General features: G+C 47.7%; 1 protein-coding gene across 1 annotated transcript in view; it reads right to left on the bottom strand.

Annotated features, from left to right (window-relative positions):
- Positions 1–23371, bottom strand: part of LOC145346928 (regulator of G-protein signaling 22-like) — a 208311-nt gene that overhangs the window by 136404 nt on the left and 48536 nt on the right. The window contains 1 exon segment of the mRNA XM_080194805.1: positions 9272–9373. Within this exon segment, the coding sequence (XP_080050931.1) occupies positions 9272–9373 (102 nt within the window).

The raw sequence follows: 23371 nt of genomic DNA, 5'->3' as shown, positions 1-23371 counted from the left end.
TCTGAGGAGAGGGCCCTGGAATTTGTGAGTGAGACCCAGGAGCGAACTGTTGCTGATTGCGAAGTCAATAGGCCCTGAGCCAGCAAACAGCCCAAGGCACAACGATCCAGATGATACAATTCAAATTTGTCTATCATCTTCCACACCCTTGACATCTCCAATAGCTGACACCACGTCCTTTGCTTGTAGGATCTTCATCAGATGAGGCCGGGCCATCCAGGTTTCCATCTAATCCCTTCAAGCACCCCTGGCCACAACTCTGGGGAACACACTGAAATCTTGTCACTGCACTCACTCACTATCAGCACAGGGAAACTCACCTCGCTGGGAAATGTTAGTTGACAGTTTCTGGGGCATTCGCTAATGAGCACCACACTTTGGCTATTGCACATTGGAACATGCAAGAGAGCAGCGGTCAGAGGCCTGATAGCTTCCCAAGGCAGACGTCTGGCCTCTGAGAAATGTTCATTCCAGCAACGGTAAATATGCAAAAGCAGAGCCAGGCTTTATAGGAGGGGTCAGCGACCTTCCAGCAAATGCAGGCACAACTGGAGGAGAACAGCAGCCTTGTCTCACAGGAGATGGTGCTGGAATTGTGTGGCATCCAGGCCAATACTGCAGGTGTGGTGTCCGCAGTGAAAGCCTGGCCCATTTGTCCATACCGTGGCGAGTGACTTCCAAGGCATAGCCCACTCAGTGATGTCAATGGTTGTGATGATCCTGGCACCAGGGCCAAGACATACATGGACATGCAGCAGGCATTTAGGGATATTGCTGAGCTTGGTCCAGTCACAGGACCACAGTTCAGGGCATCTGCAGCATTGCCTAATCATTGAGGGCCATAGCTGAGGGCATCGGAACTATGGTGCAAACAACGGCAGTGCCAGATGATGAGAGGCTTCTGGAGCTCACTACAGCTGTCTCTCACTCCCAAGGAGTGAGCTGGAGCCAACGAGCACCCCAAAGGAGGAGCAAGTGCTGGAGCCCAGCCTGGGGTCTTCAGCCACAAAGACACAAGCCATCGTCAGTCCTTCTGAATCCCCCCTTCCTGACACTGGCATCACTCCTGAGCAGTCAGCAGAACAGGGTGACACATTGTTACCTGTGACACCTGAAGGTTGGCTGCTACAGGTCCAGGCCCTCCAGAGGATGTACGCCAAGGGCATCACAGGCCAGAGAGCGTGGTCTTTAGAAGGCCAACTTTATCTCTGATGTGCAATCTGAGAACACAGGTAGAAGGAGTGGGAGGGAACCAAAGGAGAGGAAGGTAAAGGACCACTAAGTAGGCACAGGTGAAGTTTCACGGTTGTAGTTATGAGGAGTGGGACACCAATTGTACATTGTCACTAATAAACACACGTTGCCTTCCATACCTGTCGCCTCCATACCAAGTGACCTATCAATATTATAACTGTCCCTTAAGGGGAAGGAAATCGGGGAGAAGGACTTTGTTGACTGCTTGGATCTCTGATCTTCCCATAGGGCCTCCACAATTATTCTTAACTGGGGGGTCTTTAACGTCAACAGTGTTAGATACCAGCCTTTGACAGAATATCACTGGTCCATGACCCCGAGATCTCACCCTTGAACGCCCTCACCCCCAAAACCTGTCATGTGGAATGGAGTGAACACATAGCTCAAAAATAATGAACTGTCAAGTAAATGAGAAAGTCATTAGAAAGGCTGGAGTCACACTTGAGATACTGAGAAAAACAACAACTTTCCTCACAGTGAGTCGCCATCATCCTCCAGCCTCGCAGCTTGGTGTGATACCACACTGACTCGAGGAGGAGAGGAGGGGGAGGAATATTGTAGGAGCAGGGGAGGGGAAATGGAACAGAAGGAGGAGCAGGTGTGGGAAGGATACCAAGGTTAATGGAAAGGGAGGAACAAGGGGCCGGGCAAAGCAGGGTTAGAGGATTGGTCGAAGGCTGCTGGGGATGATGTACTGGATAATGAAACTCCTGCACCTTGAATATAGAGCAAGGAGGGCCTCCCTGGTCCTACATCCCTGTTGAACCCTGGCCACTGGTTGTTCAGCTCCCTTGGCATCCTCCTCCTCCTCCTCTGATGGTGCTGCCTGTTCCTCCTCTTTCTCCTCCATCACTTTGCCCTATTGCTGTGCATGTTTGTAGACCACACAGCAATTGATCACTATCCCTCTGGGGACAATATTGCCTCAACATCTCCTGTGCAACGAGAAAAAATGGAGTTGAGAACAATTGGGTTTCATGTACGCTTCCAGTCTTGCAAATTGATGGACTGCAGGTTGTCCAGAAAGATTCTGGATTGGAATTCTCCGGAGTGGTGATCCCATGCAGTTATATTGATTTCACTCAAAGAGACACGTCATTAGTGGTGCTTCCTGGTGCCCTCAACACCTGAAACTCTTCCCCCAACCTCCCAAACAGCATGTGAGTTCTCTATGTGAAAGAGTCAGGAATTCACAGTGACTTCTCCCCCTGCAGATCAGTTGAACGACAGTGGGGTTATGAGGCATCATCTTATAATGTTGCCACTGAAGCCTATGCCAGAAGGTTCCCTTAGCAGATGCAGGAATTTGTCTTTTGCAGCAATGCAGGGCCATCCTCTGGCGCCTTGGGCAATGACCGCCCTGGAAGAGTCCATGTCTTCCTTCATGGCTTTCTCCCTCTATCCACTGGATTGAGCATATCCCTCCTGGCCTCCACCTTGTCAAGCAGGATGCCCATCAAGGTGTCACTAAATTCAGGCACCGGAGCTCCATGTCCTCTTCAGGCCTTCTTCTCCCTCAGCATTGCTCAGGTTGCTGCCTTGGTGCGTTTTAAATATGAGGCACCAATGTGACATCTAGGCAGCTGCACCATAATGTTGGGAAACCCTGGGCTGCAGGATTAATAGTAGCAGTTTGTCCACAAGATTATTATTATTATCATTTACAAGATGATCAGAGGGTTAGATAGGGTGGATAGTGAGAGCCATTTTCCTCGGATGGTGACGGCTAACACGAGGGGACGTAGCTGTAAATTAAGGGGTGATAATCATAGGATGGATGTCAGAGGTAGGTTCTTTACTCAGAGGGTAGTAAGGGCATGGAATGCCCTGCCTGCAGCAGTTGAGGACTCGCCAACTTTAAGGGCTTTCAAATGGTCAGTGGATAGGCATATGGATAACATTGGAATAGTTTACGTTAAAGGGTCATTAGATACGTTCTACTGGTCGGCACAACATCGAGGGCTGAAGGGCCTGTACTGCGCTGTAGTGTTCTATCGATGTTCTATAAACTCCCAGTGGCCTTCATGGTGGAAAGTAGTTCCATATTAGATAGGAGCAACTGAAGACAGGCTATATGGGTCGCTTGAGTGCTACAAGGTAGCTAGGAATGAGTTAAAGAAAGGGCTTAGGAGAGCTAGGCGGGGGAATGAGAAGTCCTTGGCGGGTCAGATAAAAGAAAACACTAAGGCTTTTTACTCTTATGTGAGAAATGAAAGAATGATCAGGGTGAGGTTAGGGCCAGTCAAGGATAGTAGTGGGAACTTGTGCATGGAGTCAGAAGAGATAGGTGAGGCTTTGAATGAATACTTTTCTTCAGTGTTCACTAAGAAGAGGGGCCGTGTTTTTGAGGATGAGTGTGTGATACAGGCTGATAGGATGGAGGAGGTAGATGTTCTGAGGGAAGGTGTATTAGCAATTTTGAAAAACCTGAGGGTTGATAAGTCCCCTGGGCCAGATGGGATACACCCTAGGATACTTTGGGAGACAAGTGATGAGATTGCGGAGCCTTTAGCTTTGCTCTTTGGGTCCTCACTGTCCACAGGGATAGTGCCAGAGGATTGGAGAGTGGCAAATGTTGTTCCATTTTTCAAGAAAGGAAATAGGAATGACCCTGGTAATTCTAGGCCAGTTAGTCTTACTTTGGCGGTTGGTAAGTTAATGGAAAGGGTCCTGAGAGATAGGATTTATGCTCATTTGGAAAGATTCAGTTTAATCCAGGATAGTTAACATGGTTTTGTGAGGGGTAAGTCCTGCCTCACAAATTTGATTGAATTATTTGAGGAGGTAACTAAGTGTGTGGACAAAGGTAGAGCTGTTGATGTCGTATACATGGATTTTAGTAAGGCGTTTGATAAGGTTCCGCATGGTAGGCTCATGAAGAAGATAAGGAGGTGTGGGATAGAAGGAAATTTGGCCAATTGGCTAAGTAATTGGCTGTATCATAGAAGACAGAGGGTGGTGGTGGAGGGAAAATTTTCAGACTGGAGGCCAGTTACCACAGGGGTCAGTGCTGGGTCCTCTGCTTTTTGTGATATTTATCAATGACTTGGAAGAGGGGGCTGAAGGGTGGATTAGTAAATTTGCTGATGACACCAAGATTGGTGGAGTAGTGGATGAGGTGGAGGGCTCTTGCAGGCTGCAAAGAGACATTGATAGGATACAGAGCTGAGCCGAAAAGTGGCAGATGGATTTTAACCCTGATGAGTGCGAGGTGATGCATTTTGGTAGGACAAACTTGAATGCGGATTACAGGGTCAACGGCAGGGTTCTGAGGAATGTGGAGGAACAGAGAGATCTTGGGGTTCATATCCACAGATCTCTGAAGGTTGCCACTCAAATGGATAGAGCCGTGAAGAAGGCTTATAGTGTGTTAGCGTTTATTAACAGGGGGTTTGAGTTTAAGAGCCGTGGGTTCATGCTGCAACTATACCGAATATTAGTGAGACCACATTTGGAATATTGTTTTCCGTTCTGGTCACCTCACTATAAGAAGGATGTGGAAGCATTGGAGAGAGTGCAGAGGAGATTTACCAGGATGCTGCATGGTTTGGAGGGTAGGTCTTATGAAGAAAGGTTGAGGGAGCTGGGGCTTTTCTCTTTGGAGTGGAGGAGGATGAGAAGTGACTTAACAGGGGCTTATAAGATGATGAGAGGGATAGATAGAAAGGACATGCAGAGAATATTTTCTCGGGTGGATGTAGCTGTTACTAGGGGGCAGAACTATAAGGTTCATGGTGGGCGATATAGGAGGGATGTCCGAGGTAGATTCTTTACTCGGACAGTGGTTGGGGTGTGGAACAGACTGCCTGCTGGGATAGTGGAGTCAGACACTTTAGGAACTTTCAAGCGGTTATTGGATAGGCACATGGAGCACTCCAGAATTATAAGGAGTGGACCAAAGTCGGAGGAGTGGTAGATAGTGAAGAGGGGTGTCATAGTTTACAGAGAGACTTCGACAAGTTGCAGAGCTGGGCCGAGAGGTGGCGGATGGAGTTTAATGCGGAAAAGTGTGAGGTAATTCACTTTGGCAGGAATAACAGATGTGTAGAGTATAGGGCTAACGGTAGGACTCTGAATAGTGTTGACGAACAGAGGGATCTAGGTGTATATGTGCATAGATCCCTGAAAGTTGGAAATCAAGTCGATAAGGTTGTTAGGAAGGCATATGGTGCCCAACGAGCCCGTGCCGCCATCTTAACAAAGCATTTTCCTACACCTGCCTTGCCCTGTGTGTATGCTAATGGCACCCCTATTGTAACCAGATTCAGGGGAGAATAGTGTAGGGTCAATTTGGTACACCAATCAGCCTAAAAGCACATCTTTGGGGCGTGGGAGGAAACCAGAGCACCCGGAGGAAACCCACGCAACCACAGGGAGAACGCGCAAACTCCAGCAGACACCGGCCCAAATCCATGCATCTGCACAGCTAGCAGTGATAGTCACTGAGCTGTTGTGGTGCCCATCTGCTGGTCCAGTTTTAAGCACACAACATGACGCGAAGTGCTAGGCCACTCTTGAAACATCCAAGAGCAGCCCACGCACGACCCACCATGTGCATGCCCCTTGTTAGACAACAAGGTGGACCGACACACCTGCGGATTAAAAGAGACAAAACATTAACATGTAGTATTACATTTCCAGTATCGTCCTGAGGCTCTGACCCTTTTTAAAACTGTCACCTATAACCCTGTGTCAATCATGTGCCTATCTAAAACCTTAAACAAGTCCAGCGTGCCTGCCTCCACCACCTTACTTGGTAGCACATTCCATACCCCCACGGCCCTCTGTGTGAAAAACCTCCCTCTAGTATCCAAATTATACTTCTCCCCCCTCACCCTTAGCTCGTGACCCCTTGTGATATTTGTCTCCAATCTAGGAAAAAGCCTGCCACTGTTGACTCTATTTATACCTTTCATTATTTTATACACCTCTATCAGATCCCCCCTTAATCTCCATCTTTCTAGGGAGAAAAGCCCCAGTTTACTCAATCTTTCCTCATATCCCAGTCCTTCCATACCAGGCAGCATCCTGGTAAACCTCCTCTGCGCTCTCTCCAGGGTCTCCACGTCCTTCCGGTAGTAAGGTGACCAGAACTGGACGCAGTACTCCAAATGCAGCCTAACCAACGTTCTGTACAACTGAAGCATTAGACGCCAGCTCTTATACGCTATACCTCTTCCTATAAAGGCTAGCATTCGATAAGCTTTCTTCGCAACCTTCTCCACCTGGGTTGCCACCTTCAGAGACTTGTGCGCTTGCACTCCCAAGTCCCTCTGCATTTCTACACTCTTAATTGGCCTAACTTTTATCATGTAACTCCTTCCTGCATTATTCCTTCCAAAATGCATCACCTCGCATTTGTCAGGATTAAATGCCATCTGCCATCTATCTGCCCAGCATACTAGCCTATCTATATCCTGCTGTGTCACCTGACAATCTTCCTCACTATCCGCCAATCCTGCCATCTTGGTGTCATCTGCAAAATTGCTGATCACACCATGTACACCCTCTTCCAAGTCGTTTATATATATTACGAAGAGAAGAGGTCCCAGTGTTGAGCCCTGCGGCATACCACTGGTGACAGACCTCCAGCTAGAAAAGGACCCTTCCACTACTACTCTCTGTCTCCTGTTGCCTAGCCAGTTTGCAATCCATCTAGATACCTGTCCCTGTATCCCATGTGCCTTAATCTTTTCTACCAGCCTACCGTGAGGGACTTTGCCAAACGTCTTACTGAAATCCATATAGATGACATCAACGGCTTGCCCTTCGTCAACCGTTTTTGTCACCTCCTCAAAAAATTCTACCAGATTCGTAAGGCAAGACCTCCTCTGAACAAAGCCATGTTGCGTATCCCTAATCAGATCGCAACGCTCCAAATGCTTGTACATCCTATCCCTAACAATTTTCTCCAACAATTTTCCCACCACCGATGTCAAACTCACTGGCCTATAATTACCAGGGTTACCCCTACTGCCCTTTTTAAACAGTGGTACCACATTAGCTATCCTCCAGTCCTCTGGGACCTCACCTGTGTCCAAAGAAGAGACAAAGATTTGTGTCAGAGGCCCAGCAATTTCATCTTTCACCTCCCTAAGCAGCCTGGGATAAATACCATCAGGCCCCGGAGCTTTATCAGTTTTTATGCTACCTAAAAACCCTAACACTTCCTCCCTCGTAATGGATATTTCCTTCAACTGGTCTACAGCTCCCTCCAAGACATCACAAGACACCAAGCTCCTCTCCTTCGTGAATATCAACGCAAAGTATTCATTCAGGATCTCCCCCATTCCCTCAGACTCAATGCATAGTTCCCCTCCTTTGTCCCTAAGAGGACCTATTTTCCCTCTAACCACCCTCTTGTTCCTAATATAAGAGTAAAATGCCTTCAGATTTTCCTTAATCCTATCAGCCAGAGCAATTTCATGCCCCGTTTTCGCCCTTCTAACTCCCCTTTTAAGCTCCCCCCAGTCTCTCTATATTCCTCCAACGCTCTGTCCATTCCCAGTTGTTTCAACCTAACATATGCCGCTCTCTTCTTCCTGACCAAGTCCTCAATACCCCCTGTAATCCACGGCTCTCTAATTCTGCCTTTCCCATCCTTCCTCTTTACCGGCACACGTCTTTCCTGCAACATTATCAGTTTGCCCTTAAAAGCCTCCCACTTGCCAACCGTGGACTTGCCAGCTAACAACCTCTCCCAATCAGTGTCCTTCAGCTCCTTCCTAATCCGGCTATAGCTCGCCTTCCCCCAGTTCAGCATACTCTCCTTCGGATGACACGCATCCTTTTCCATTTTTATCCTAAAGTAGACGGACTTGTGGTCACTGTTAGCCACATGTTCGCCTACTGCAACCTCAACCACCTGCCCCGGCTCATTACCCAACACTAAATCCAGTATAGCCCCCTCCCTAGTCGGGCTAGTTACGTACTGCTCCAAGGACCCTTCCAGTTTCTATGTACTATGGGCCCGATTTTACCAATCGGAGGTTAAGGGCCAGACCCGGGCATAATATGGATCCGAGCCCGGAATCCTTGTTCCAGCGCGCCCATACACGTTTTTGCTGGCTCCGATCTGGTCCGCACTGTGGGCGGGGCTTAGCGCTGCCGGAATGATCGGACTCTGAACTGTGCATGCGTAGTTCGAAAAAATCTGAAACAGCGCCCCTGGCCATGAAACACAGAAACAACAGAAAGAGCTGGGATGGGGCGGGTGGTGAGCTGCAATCGGACCCCCCTGGGAGGCAGGCCCCCTCCTGCATACCCACCCAAAGATCAGACCTCTCCTCTTCCCCGGGAGGCAGCACCACCATCCCTCCCCGCCCCAGAAGGCAGCCTGAAGGCAGATATGCAAAGGGTGTTCGAGGAGGATGGGCTTCAGAGTTTTCCCTGCAGCATTGGAATCGGCTTTGGATTTTTATTCTGCAGGTTGATAACTGCACAGATCCGGAACTGACCCGAAGATGGTAAAGTGGGGTTTGGTGGTAGGGTTGGGCGCACGGTTCATTAAATCGATTTAAATGCATGCTAATGTATTTAAATCGTCGCGCCGCCCGATTGGGGAGCAGACCGGATCCGCTCCCAAATTACGTATCGGTAAAGGCGCGATCTGAAAATGGTCGTTATGTGTAATGCACAATTTGTGTGTATATGAGAATAAACAGGTGAGATGCAAAAGGTTGGTGAACTACAGGCACAAATAGAGTGCAAATATGATGCTGTGGCTCAAAAAAAATAGGGAAGGTAAAAGCGAATAAAAAACAAAATGTGCTGGAAATGATGTGAGTTCCAGAACTCTCCATTCACCTGACGAAGGGACTAACCCCGAAAGCTTGTGGGTATATTATCAAATAAATAGGTTGGACTAAAACCTGGTGTTGTCAGACTTTTTACTGGAAAAGCTCAGCAGGTCTGGCAGCATCTGTGGGGAGAGAATCAGAGTTCCAAGTCCAACATCACTTTTCTTTGGTTCTGAGTCATTGATAACTTTTAACATAATATTTATTTCACATCTTACCTGAGCTTGTCTCCTGAGATTGAAAGGTTGAAATATTTTCGCATAAAAGAGTTGCTGATACTCTTTTAGGTCAAACCACAAGTTCACGGCATTCTTCCATAACTGCAAGGTAATGAGGAAAGTGATTTTATATTCTAAACAATGAAAGTTTATTCCTATAGTTATGATACAAAGAACAAAGAACAGTACAGCACAGGAACAGGCCCTTCAGCCCTCCAAGACTGCGCCAATCACATTGTCCTATTTAGATCAACCGCCTGTATCTCTCTATTCCCCGTCTATTTATATGTCTATCCAGATAAGTCTTAAATGTCGCGAACATGTCTGCCTCAAGCACCTCACTTGACAGTGCATTCCAGGACTGCACTACTCTGTGTAAAAAATATTTCCCCCACTCATCTCTTTTACCTTTCCCTCTTTCACCTTGAACTTATGCCTCCTTGCAATTGTTATTTCTGCCCTGGGAAAAAGTTTCCAACTGTTCACCCTATCTACACCTCTCATAATTTTATAAACTTCTATCAAGTCACCCCTCAGTCTCTGTCTTTCCAGGGAGAACAGTTCCAGTTTATTCAATCTCTCCTCATAGCAAATACCCTCCATACCAGGCAACATCCTGATATACCTTTTCTGTACTCTCTCCAAATCCTCCATATCCTTTTAGTAGCGTGGTGACCAGATTTTGGACAAAATATTCCAAATGTGGCCTAGCAACGTTTTTTATAACTGTAACATAATTTGCCAACTTTTATACTCGATGCCCTGTCCGATGAAGGCAAGCATGCCGTATGCTTTCTTCACCACCTTTACTACAAGTGCTGCCACTTATAAGATCTGTGAACCTGTACACCCAGGTCTCTCTGAGTGTCTATGCTCCTGATTGTTCTGTCATTTATTTTATAGCTCCCACCTGAATTGGATCTACCAAAATGCATCACTTTCATTTGTCTAGATTAAATTCCATCTGCCATTTCTCCTCCCAATTTTCTAGCCTGTCTATATCCTGCTGTACTTTCTGTCAATCTTCATCACTATCCGCAACTCCAGCAATCTTAGTATCATCTGTAAACTTGCTAATCAGACCAGCTACCTTTTCTTCCAATTCATTTCTATATATTACAAACAGCAGAGGTCCCAGCACTGATCCCTGCAGAACACTACTAGTTACAGATTTCCATTCAGAACAACACCCTTCCACTGCTACCCTGTGTTTTCTATGGCCAAACCATTCTGAATTCATTTAGCTAGTTCACCCCGATCCCATGTCATTTAATCTTTTGCACCAGCCTGGCATGAGGGACCTTGTCAAATGCTTTACTAAAGTCCATGTAGACAACATCCACAACAGTTCCCCCATTAATTATTTTTGTCACCTCCTCAAAAAACTCAATTAAATTAGTGAGACATGAGCTCTTTCACACAAAACCATGTTGTTTGTCGCTAATAAGACCATTCAGTTCCAAATATGTATAAGTCCTATCTCTAAGAACCTTCTTCAACAAGTTCACTATCACTGACGTCAAGCTCACTGGCCTATAATTACCCGAGTTATCCTTGCTACCTTTTTTAAGTAACAGGACAACATTGGCTATCCTCCAATCCTCTGGGAACTCACCTGTGGCCAGCGAGGAAACAAAGATTATTAGATGCCCAGCAATTTCATCTCTTATCTTTCTCAGTAATCTGGCATAGATGCTATCTGGCCCTGGGGATTTGTTGACCTTCATGCTTTTTAATACACCTAACTCTTCTTATCTTGTAATGATCACTTGTTTGAAAGGGTTTACATATTGTTGAGACACCACCAATCAACATGTCTTTCTCCTTTGTGAATACTGATGCAAAGTACTTCTCAAGGATCTTACCCACTTCCTTTGGTTCTACGCATAATTTCCCTCTTTTGTCCTTAAGTGGACCAAGTCTTTCTCTAGCTACCTTCTTGTTCCTAATTGTTGCAAGTCAAGTTGGATACTTCAAAGTGTTCTATGAAACTTGCCTGACATGTAACATTTTACATTGAATTTTGCTGGGATGAGCATGAGAGGTTTCACTTCAGGTGTGAATCAACTGACTGAGAGAAGTTTTTATCAAAAACAAAGTTTAATTAAGAATATTAATCAAGAACTTTTAACAATTACAAACAAGAAACATGACAACCACAATAATATATCACTCTTGAGGAATATTTGAAATGTGTTCCAACCAAAGCCATCCTCCAATATACAAAACCCTCCCAATAAGCACAGTACAGCGTAGATTAATGCCCACTTGTTACAGGAATCCAGCCTCCTAGACTGATTCTTCACTTGCTGCTAAACTGTTTCCAACATACTCCCCAAAACAAAACTGAAAGACCAAAGGAAAAAAACCCTATCACCTAACTGCCAAAACAAAACTGAGAGCACTATCAACTGACTGCCACAGTTTAGCTCCACCCCCAATCACATCGCTGAAGCCGTAAGCTGCATAATTTTTAAAAAACTTTTCTTAAAGGTACATTCACATGACACTAATATATGCATCTCCTTAATGTTGTCTGTCAAGGATATTTTGCGATCCTTTTTGCCTTCTTAACTTCCTGTTTGAGTTCTTTTCTACTTTCCCTGTATTCTTCAAGTGTTTTTAGTTGTCCAGACCTCATGTATGCATCCTTTTTCTTTTCGACTAGACTCGCAAGTTCCCTGGTCATCCATGGTTCCTGAATCTTGCCTTTCTTGTCCTTCCTTTTCTCAGGTCCATGTCTGTCCTGCACTCTCATCAACTGCTCCTTAAAAGACTCCCACATGCCAAATGTGGATTTACCCTCAAATGGTCTCTCCCAAACAACAGCCTCCAAATCCTGCTAATCCGGTTGTAGTTAGCCTTCCCGCTCATTTAGCACTTAACCCTGGGACAACACTTGTGCCTTTCCATGAGTATTTGAAAGCTTACAGAGTTGTGGTAACTGTTCTCCACATGTTCTCCCACTTCAACTTTGATGACCTGGCCAAGCTCATTCCTTGGTACTAGATTCAGTGTAGCTGCCTCTCTTATTGGACTATCCACATATTGTTCCAAAAAACCTTCCCGGACACATTTAACAAATTCCTCACCATTTGGACCACCGGCCCTAAGGAATTTCCAGTCAATATGAGGAAAATTAAAGTCTCCCACTCCAACAATCTATTTCTACATCTGTCCAGAATCTGTTTACATATCTGTTCTTCAACTCCTCGTGGGCTGTTGGGAGACCTGTATTTTCTCTTTTCATTCACAGGTTTTAAGTCAGTCCGCCTCGTGTCCAACGAGGGGCATACACGCGATGGGTTGTACTGGGGCTGCTCTTGGTTGGTCAAGATTGGCCTAGTGCTTCATGTCGTTAGTGTGTGCCTAAACTGGACAAGATACTGGGCAAGACGACAGCTCAGTGACTATCACTGTTTGCTGTGCAGACACATGGATTTGGGTCGGTGTCTGTGGGAGTTTGCGCATTCTCCCCGTGCTTGCGTGGGTTTTCTCCGGGTGCTCCGGTTTCCTTCCACACCCCAAAGATGTGCTGTTAGGCTGATTGGCAGGAATAAATTGTCCCTAAATCAGATTCCCTCAATCTGGATGGCCATAAAACATTAGACAGGGGTCATGGATGGAGAGGGGGACTGGTGGTGTTGAGATGGCGGCGCGGGCTCGTTGGGCCGAAGGGCCTGTTTCCCCGGCTGATTTTGTTCTTTGTACACCACCACCATAGTGACTGCCCCTTTACTGTTTCTGATCTCTAACCACAGTGTCTCGTTATATGATTCTTCCAAGGTGTCCTCCCTCTGTACATCGCTTCATACTTATCTGGATTGAATTAATTTGCTACTGATCAGCTCATCTAACCAGCCAGTGTATGCCCTCCTGTAATCTAAGGCTATCCTCCTCACTTTTACCACAGTGCCAATTTTCGTATCATCACCAAACTTACTGATCAACCTTCCTACATTCAAAACTAAATCTTTGATATAAACCACAAACAAAGACCCCAATACTGATCCCTGAGGAACCCCACTGAACACAATCTCCTAGTCAAAAAATACCCCTTTACTTTCCTACCCTCTGCTTCCTGCCATTCAATGCACTGTGGATCCAATTTGCCAAATATTCTTGGATCGCATGGATCTCTTACCTTCACTACTAGTCTCCCATGTGGAACCTTAACAAAAACATTGCTGAAGTCCAAGTAGACTACGTCAGATGCATTGTCCTCACCTAGTGACCTCTTCGAAAAATTCAATCAAGTTGGTCAGACATGACCTCACTTTAACAAAACCATGCTGATCTTGATTAATCCCTACCTCTTCAAATGCAGATTAATTCTGTTTCTCAGAATTGCATCCAATGACTTCCCCACCCTCATGGGTAAACTGACTGGCATGTAGTTTCCTGGTTTATCCCTTCCATCCTTCTTGAATATTGGTGCCACATTGGCTGTCCTCTGGTCCTCTGGCATCTCTCCTGTGAAGACTCGCATTTTAATCAGTATTCTGAAGCTGTGTGTGCCTTTATATGCTCTGTTTGTGGTCAGGACTCCCACTCACCTGACGAAGGGGTAAACCCCAAAAGCTAGTGACATTTACTACCAAATAAACCTGTTGGACTTTAACCTGATGTTGTGAGACTTCTGACTATGTTTATCCCAGTTCAACACCGGCATCTCCACATCATCTCTCCTGTGGCCAGAGAGGAATTGAAAATTATTGTTTCCACTATTTCCTCCCTTGCATCACTCAACAGCCTGCATACATTTCATCAGGCTCTGAACATTCAACTGAACTTTCAAACCTGCCAAGCCACTCAGAACATTGTGTCTGTCTATATTAATTTATCTAATTGTATCACTGTCCTTCTCCTTGATTTCTACACATGCATCATCCCTCTCATTAGTAAAGACCAACAGAAATTTAGAACCTTCCCCCAACAATTAAAAAGACATCATAAAACTCCAGGACTGAATTGTTAATTACTGAATTATTGAGACCCTGCCCCATCAGGCCCTGGCCACTCAGACCCTGTCCCCTTGGCACTGCCTGGTGCCTGATGGACAGTGTCAGGGTGCCAGACTGGCATGGTCAGGGTCCCAGGGTGGCAGGGCCAAGGCAAGCGCTGGCCAAGGGTCACTGCCCGACCCTTGCCTTGACCACCCAGGGATTTTGATGGCCTCCAGTCTCACTGGCAAGGCCTTCACATCTGATCCCTGTTGGCAGGGACCATCTGTGATCCTCGCCAGTGAGGACCTTGACTAGTGATGCAGGAAAAGAAAATAAGCCCAGACAATTATATGAAACATGTCATTAAAATTTAAATCAGCCTTGCTTGCACTCTTTCTGGCCTGTAGCTGATTTCGCCAACAGAATGGGGCTGGCAATATCATGAGAGGTGAGAAATTGGCACGATTTTTCACCTCTCACTCATACTTCCTGCCTGGCTATGCTACTCAACCAGCGCAGTGGGCCAGAAAAATTCTACCCATCATCTTTCCTTACTGTCGTAACTAACTCCTTAACTAAAAATGCAATATCACCTCCTCTGTCTTGCCTGAAGACTCTTTCAACCATGTCTCAGTGATGGCTATTATATATTATTGCACATATGTATACTATATCACAATCACCCTTAACCTGCCCCTGGCATTAAATTAGAGGGCATCCAGCCTTGCCTTACTCCCTTGGAACTTAATACAGCTGCACCCCCTCTGACTTGATTGTTTTACTGTATGATGCTGTATGATGCTGTATTCTGGCAATAGCCTGTGCCCCCACTCCATGCCAAATTAGTTTAAGTTCCTCTCTACAGCAAAACATGTAACAAGGATGTTAGTCCTGTTCTGATTCAGATGTGGACCATCCAGCTTGTACATGTTCCACCTTCCCCAGAATTGGTCCTAGTGATCTGGGAATCTAAAACCCTCCTTCCTATACCAACTCTTAAGCCACGCATTCATTTGTACTATTTTCCAATTTCTGTGTACACAAGCATGTAGTCCTGGGAGTAATCCCGAGATTACAACCTGAGAGATCCTGAATTTTTAGTCCAGCTCTTTGAATTTTTGATGCAAGATTCATCCCTTTTTCTACTTATGTCATCAATACCAACATGTACCGTGACCTCTGCCTTATCATTCTTTCCCTTCAGTGACATCCAGGATCCTTACACCAGGGAAGCAACACACCATCCTGGAGTCATGTCAAGCTGCCCTGAAAAAAACAAAGAACTCCCCACCATAAGAACTAGGAGCAGGAATAGGCCATCTGGTCCCTTGAGCCTAATCTGTCATTCAGTACGATCATGGATGATCTGTTCATGGACTCAGTTCCACTTAGGTTTAAGATGAGAGGGGAGAGATACAAAAGTGTCCAGAGGGGTATTTTTTTCACACAGAAGGTGGTGAGTATCTGGAACAAGCTGCCAGAGGTAGTTGTAGAGGAGGGTAGAATTTTGTCTTTTAAAAAGCATTTAGACAGTTACTTGAAAAGGATGGGTATAGACAGATATGGGCCAAATGCAGGCAATTGGGATTAGCTTAGCATTTTAAATAAAAAGGGAGGCATTGACAAGTTGGGCCAAAGGGCCTGTGACCTGCCTACTCACCATTGCCCTTTATTCCTTTATTGTTCAAAAATGTATCTATTCTTGCCTTAAAAACATCCAATGAGGTAGCCTCAACTGCTTCACTGGGCAGGGAATTCCACAGATTCATAACCCTTTATATGAAGAAGTTCCTCCTCAACTCAGTCCTAAATCTGCTTGCCCTTATTTTGAGACCATGCCAGTGGAAACAACTTCCCTGCTTCTATCTTACCAATTCCCTTCATAATCTTATATGTTTCTATAAGATGTCCCCTCATTCTTTGAATGCCAATGAGTATAGCCCCAGTCTCCTCAGCCTCTCCTCATAAGCCAACCCTCTCAACTTTGGAATCAACTTAGTGAATCTCCTCTGTACTCCCTCCAGTGCCAGTATATCCTTTCTCAAATAAAGAGATCAAAACTGTACTCTGTACTCCAGGTGTGGCCTCAGCAGCACCTTTTACAGCTACGACAGAACCTCGCTGTTTTTAAATTCCATCCCTCGAGCAATAAAAGATAAAATTTAATTGGCCTTCTTCATTACCTGCTGCACCTGCAAGTCAACATTTTGTGATTCATGCATGAGGACACACAGGTCCCTCTGCATAGCAGCATGCTGCAATCTTTTTACCAATTAACTAATAATCCATGTACACACAGAACCACTCCCCCCTCCCCTCCACAGATAATGGGAGCACACCCCTCCCAATAGAGTTCCTTAGAGGCCCCCATCTTGACAATGCTCCCATGCACTCTGGCCCTTATGCCAGCACTGCCCACTGAATGCCAGGGTGCAAGGGGGAATTGCCAGGTCGAGGTCCAGGATGCATGGGGGCAGTGCTGGGGGCAGTGCCAGGTGGCAGTGCCAGGATGCCAGTGGACAGTGACAGGGTACTAAGGGGCAGCAATGGCGGCAGCATCTCCGGGGCAGCCAGAGGGCAGTTCCAAAGCACTGCCTGGGCATGTGCCTCTGCCCTGAGGGATATACTTATCCAGGTTTCAGCCACTTGGTTCCTGTTTTTAAAAATCTACTGTAAATCTCGTCAATTGATGACATGTAGGTGACTGGGGGGGGAATCCCAATGTGGGGCCAACATTGAGCAGAGAAGGCCTTTAATGCAAGGATAATGTATTTAAAATGCGGCTCCTGATCTCTCTGTGCCTTTCTGTAGGGAAGCCAGAAACTTCTGAAAATGTGATCTCACCGGCAAGATTCTTGTTTTCTGACTCTTGTGGGAATTGACAGGCACATTTTAAGGTTCATTATCCTACCTAATAATGTATCCTCATCGATCTTAATATTAAATATTCATAATTTTATTTGACTATCATCTGAAAGATTAAGATTTGATGTAAGTATCTGAATTATACACTGAGACTGTTGTTTCACCTGTTCCTGAGTATCTTTCAGTGACCCAATTCTGACCTTGAGTAACTGTGTGGAGTTTGCACATTCGCCCTGTGCCTACATGAGTTTCCTTGCACAGGCCAAAGATTTGCAGGTTAGGTGGATTGGCCAACCTAAATTGCCTCTTAAGACCCAATTTTATCATTTTGATTCTAAGTGCTGAATCTGGGCACAGTTCAGATCTGACTTGGAAAACTGCTCTCAAGCACTCCCATATGCACTTAGCCTGAAAAAAACTTTGCGAGTCTCAATTGCACTGTGGTCAGGGCTTATCGTGCCCGAAACGCTGTAGCCCCAGTTGGAGCCTTTAATTGTGCATGCGCCTGTTAGAAAAAATGAAAAGCAGATTGCTGCCACACCACGCCCTGGCCAGTTAATGCTTCCGCCTGGCCCCACAGACATTGCTCCACCACCCAGACCAATCCTGTCCCCCTCCCCCCTGCCCCTCCACCAGTCTCAGGCAAAGTGACAGCAGCCCCCCCTGCCCCCTCAGTCATCTCAGGCAGAGTGATCCATCTTGCCCCTCCACCCAATAGATATCAGGCCGAGTGATCCCCCTCACCCCCACCCTGCACCTTCCCGCACAAGGCCCCCATCTCCTCTGGAATCCAATAGCTTTGTGACACTTCCCTCTGTCTCTCCCCTGTCCCCAATCATTGAGGCGCTCATCCACCCCCCCGCACCCCCCCGCAACTGCCTGCAGCTGATCTAATGAGGGGCAACTCCATTAAAAATTCAAGAATGGACAGGCAGGCAGGGCAGCGAAAAATGAGCTCACGGCCAGCTCCCCGATTTTCTGAGGGCGATCTCAGGAGGCTGCTGGACGCAGCAGAGGCGAGGTGGGACACCCTCTTCCTCCCAGGAGGACGCAGACCCAGGGGGTGATGGAAATTGGCCTGGGGAGGAAGTTGTTGCCTCGTCAGTGCCAGGGCAGTGACCTCTCGAACCGCAAAGCAGTACCGGAAAAAACTCAATGACCTCATCTGTGCAGCAAGGGTGAGTGCTGAATGCCATTTAGTACGTTCCCCAGTATTTCCTCAGATCCTCCCATCCCCAACATCCTACATGCTTCCAGCTCCTGACCCCTTCCTTTCCTCCCAATGAGCCCCGCAGTGTTTACCCTCTAAGGGCCACCATCTGATTCTCTGCAGGAGTCACACCACCATTTCTTTCATAGCTCCTTCTGTCTTCACAGAAGAAGACCGAGCACAACACCCGTGAGAAGGTGAAGGCAGAGGGTGGTCAGCCAGACCTCCGGGTCCTCACCCACTTTGAGGAGCGGGCGCTGGAGCTGTCCAGGAAAGGGGAGATGCTGGCTGTCAGTGACAGTATGGTCGGGCTGCTGTGCAGATGTGAGCACTTGTCATTTCTCCACTCACTTTGAGGCAACTTCTTGGAGACACGAGTTTCAGGTGCAAGGGACAAGGTGTAGTGTAGGTGTAAGAGGCACATTTATTTGCACAGAGAAGGTAGTGGGTCCCTGGAACTCATTGCTTGCGGCGGCGGGGGGGGTTGTGAAAATGCAGAAATGGTAGGGACCTTTAAGGGCATCTCTACAGCTTTGTGAATGTTATAGGAATAGAGGCATATGGCCCCCGGAAGGGTAGGGGCTAACAAATCAGATGGGCAGCCTGGTTGCTACAGGCTTGGAGGGCCGAAGGGCCTGTTCCTGTGATGTAATTTTCTGGGTTCTTTCTTCTATGTTCAATGGAGGCATGTGATTCATGTGTTTGGCATCCCAGATTCCTCTCCCTCTCTTGCATTTAGCCTTGTGCCCTGTGTTTCAGGGACAGAACCAAACTCCCCGGGGCCTTCTTGGACTGGAGCCCCCAGCTACAGCTCCCAACCATTCTAATAACGATATCTTGGATGAGTCCTCAGAGGGTATGGATGAGGGGCGATGGGTGGCACAGTTTATCCGTCAGTTTGCACCTCACAACTCACCATCCCAGAAATTGATACGTCGGTGGGTCCAGTTAGTGTTGAGGCTTCTGGGTCACTCTCTGGTGAGCATGACACATCTGCTGATGTACATCGGGTGGAGGAAGGAATGTCCGAGGCCTCGGGTGAGCGAGGGCCTGCCAGAGGTGAGGTCTCAGCTGGCCCCAGGCTACACTTCTCCCTCAGCTGCTGGAGCTGCAGCAACAGAGCCAGGGAATGTCGGAGAGGCTGACGGCTACTCTGGACTAACTGTGAGGCTGCTAGGAGGAGTCCTAAAGCTTTCAGGTGGACCAGCTATTGTCTGTCTTGCACGCTTCCCAGTCCAACACTCAAGGCTGGCGTCTGCAGTGGAACGCCTGGGGCAGAGGATCCTTACCATGAGTGGCAGGCTCCAAGCAATGGTCAGGTCACAGTAGGCCACAGCAGAAGGACTGAACAGGTTTCTTGAGATTCTGCAGCCCATGGCTGAGAGGCTTGAGAGCTTGCAGGGGACCCAGCAGGATAGCACTGAGACACAGTGGGGTATGGAGCAACCCTTGAGAACGTAGCCCAGTCTCAGAGGGCCATGTCTGAGGGCTTGCAAAGCATGGCCCAGTCTCAGGGGGCATTTGCTGCAGCCATTAAGAGATAGCCCACGACCACACCATGGTAGGACACGGTGGTCCCCCAGGACTGGCAATACCAGGTGACACCGGAGTTTCTGGAGCTCACTGCAGAAGCATCAATGTCCTATGGAGTGACCCAGGGGCCAACAGGGACCCCAAAGAAGGAGGAAGGACTTGAGCACATGCAGGGGCCTTCCAGCCAGGAGACTGTGGCGACACATTCTGACTCCCCCCCCTTTCTGACACCGGGGTATCTCCAGGGCAGCAGGATGAAGAGGGTGTCATGGAAACGTCCCAGATATCTGGAAGCAGGCTAGGGCCCTCAGGATCTCCAGAGGACACATGCCACGTGCATCACAGGCCAAGGGGAAAGGTCGGCAGCTGGCTCCTCCACCTCCGATGTAAATTCTGGTGAGTCACTGAGGTGTAGTGATAGGCCACGTAAAATTAGAAAGTTGTAATTGTACTGAGATGGCACGAGTGAGGGGCTGCATTAGTCAGAAAGAAATGAAAGCACCTTAACATTTTCTGTTCACAAGTTTTTATGTTACAACAGCTTATCTATACACCTTTATTGTAAATAAATGTTTTTTCAACACCCACCTACAAACAAGTTGTCTTGATTATGATTCCTGCTCCACTGAGGATCACCTGATGGACGCCTCATGCTGATGTCAGTTGGGGAGGTCTGGAGGAGGGAACCGAGTGCAGGGTGTCGAAATTTGCTGATGACACCAAGATTGGTGGAACGGCGAATTGTGCGGAGGGTGTGGAGAGTCTGCAGAAGGATCTAGATAGGCTGGGCGAATGGGCCAGGAACTGGCAAATGGAATTTAATGTTGGCAAATGTGAGGTTGTCCAGTTTGGTAGGAATAATGGTAGGAAGGACTATTACTTACGTGGCAAAAAACTGCAGCATGTGACGGTGCAGAGGGACCTCGGGGTCCTTGTGCATGAGTCGCAAAAGCCCAGCTTGCAGGTGCAGCAGGTGGTCAGGAAGGCGAATGGGATGCTGGCCTTCATAGCGAGGGGGATTGAATATAAAAGTAGGGAGGTCTTGCTGCGGCTGTATAGGGCATTGGTGAGGCCGCAGCTGGAGTACTGTGTGCAGTTTTGGTCGCCGTACTTACGCAAGGATATTTTGGCCTTGGAGGGAGTGCAGAGGAGGTTTACTAGGCTGATTCCGGAGTTGAGGGGGTTGAGCTATGAGGAGAGGCTGAATAAACTGGGCTTGTACTCGTTAGAGTTTAGAAGAATGAGGGGAGATCTCATTGAGACGTATAAGATGATGAATGGGATGGATAGGATAGAGGTGGAGAGGCTCTTCCCGCTCAGAAAGGGCAGTAGGACTAGAGGGCACAGCCTCAAGATAAAGGGGGGGAGGTTTAGAACGGAGTTGAGGAGGAACTTCTTCACTCAAAGGGTGGTGAATCTCTGGAATTCTCTGCCCGTTGAAGTGGTGGAGGCTGCCTCGCTAAATATTTTTAAGACGCGGGTTGATAGGTTTTTGATAGGCAAGGGGATTAAGGGTTATGGGGAGAGGGCGGGAATGTGGAACTGAGCCACAACAGATCAGCCATGATCTTATTAAATGGCGGGGCAGGCTCGAGGGGCTAGATGGCCTACTCCTGCTCCTATTTCTTATGTTCTTATGTTCTTAATGCAGTGTCTCTCAAAAAAGGAAGCCATTGGTCTCTCATGCTCCACGAGTGATTCCCTCCTGTCCCCTACCCCACCCGCTCCCGGGCTCTGTATGGGGGTTTCAGGTCCCTTATCCACTACACAGACATGGGCCCAAGTGCTAGCATGCATGCAGAGCTCAGATTAGTTTGCACCAGGGCATCATCATAATGGTGCTTAGCAAGTCGTCATCACCCTCCTACCTGCCAAAAAACTCACTAACATAGAGTACCCAGGCCCACCAACCCAGCACGGGAAACAGGCCCTTCGGCCCAACTCCGGTGTGACAATGTGCAGGATAAATAGAAGACGTTTGGGCAGGGGGAGGGGTGGGGGCTGGAATAGAACCCACAATCACCATCCCCTAGCAACTGAACTGCCTGGTTATCAGGGCCTCCCTTGCTGTCCTTGCATGCCTCAATCGCGATGTCAGCCTTCCACTGCCTGGCTGATGTTCCAAGGTGTGTGCTCTTCCTCTTCCTCCAGCTGGTCATCCTCCCCAGTGATGGCTGCCTGATCAGCCTCCATGTCCTCTTCCTCCTCTAAGAGGTCACCTCGCTGCAGAGCCAAATTGTGCAAGGCACAGCTCATCACAACAATGTGGGAGGAGATCAGGGGACTGTACTGGAGGACCCCCCCAGATCAGTCCAGGCACCGGAATCGCATCTTGAGAAGTCCACTGCACCTCTCTACTGTCACGCAGGTGGCTACATGAGCCTCATTATAAAAGGCTTCCACCTCACATGCACAGGCTTCATCAGCCACGTCAAAAACGAGGAACCCGTATCACCCAGGAGTCACTCCTGTAGCCTGGGTTCATGCTGGAATGCCACCGGGATGAAGCTGTCATGCACGTTGCCTGATGTCTGGCACAGATGTGCATGATGGTCATATTGTGATTGCACACGATTTGTACATTCAGAGAGTGGAACCCCTTCCTATTAACAAATCGTTGTGGATTCTGTAGGGGGGCCATGAGGGCGATGTGTGTGCAGTGAACTCTGCAGCCCGGGCTTCCTGATGGGCCTGGTTCCAGATTAAATTTGATGTACTGCCCAGCCCGGGCATACAGGGCTTCAGTGACCTGCTTTATACAGGTGTGCACTGAAGATTGGGAGATGTCACAGACTCTGGAAGGAACCAGTCACATATAAGTTCAGACTGGCTGTCAACTTGACAGCCACCAAGAATGGGTGCCCTCCCCACCTCTAGGTGTCAGGTCCTGCAACAGATTGCACAAGTGTCCCGCAGTCTCCTTTTGGAGTTGGAGACATCAGCAGCATATGGTGTCCAACATTTGCTTGAAGGACACTCATGCACAGAATTACCAGGGTCTCTGCTCTTTCCTTCTCTTATGCCTCCCTTCTGGGTTAATGGTGGCCATCGCCTGCCTCTGGTAGTTGTCTCCCTCTGCTTCTGCAAGTAGTAAGGCCCGGGCCTTCTGTGTCTGTAATTCTTCCTCCAGCTCCTCCTCCTCAGCTCCAGCAGTAACCAAAAGGACAGTAAGATTGATCAGTTGCATTGCAAAAACCATCTCATCGCTCTGAAGAGGGGGAGGGGGAGAGGAACAAATGTGGAGGTTTTGCAATGCTGCTTGTCCCTATCACATCCACTGGCCTCCAATTCCCCCATCACATGCTTCCCACAATCACAGCTCCTTGCAAAGTTGAGAGGCTGTAGCAGTGCAATTTGCAAGGGCTTTGTGCGATTCAGCTGGAAGTGAGCTGAGTGCGGTCGGACCCAGCAGCACTGCAAGATCCGAGGCCAATACTGAGAACAGGATCCGTGCTGCAAAACAAACATTGGAGACGCTGCAGAACAACAGCCCCCATCTCCCCCCCCACCAACCTGAGACAGAAAATAGCCGCAACGACAGAACAC

This window comes from Carcharhinus amblyrhynchos, chromosome 8 (assembly GCF_965287045.1).
Source record: "Carcharhinus amblyrhynchos chromosome 8, sCarAmb.v2.hapA, whole genome shotgun sequence".
In the NCBI taxonomy this organism is placed as follows: Eukaryota; Metazoa; Chordata; class Chondrichthyes; order Carcharhiniformes; family Carcharhinidae; genus Carcharhinus; species Carcharhinus amblyrhynchos.
This window is presented reverse-complemented; position numbering and strand designations above follow the sequence as displayed.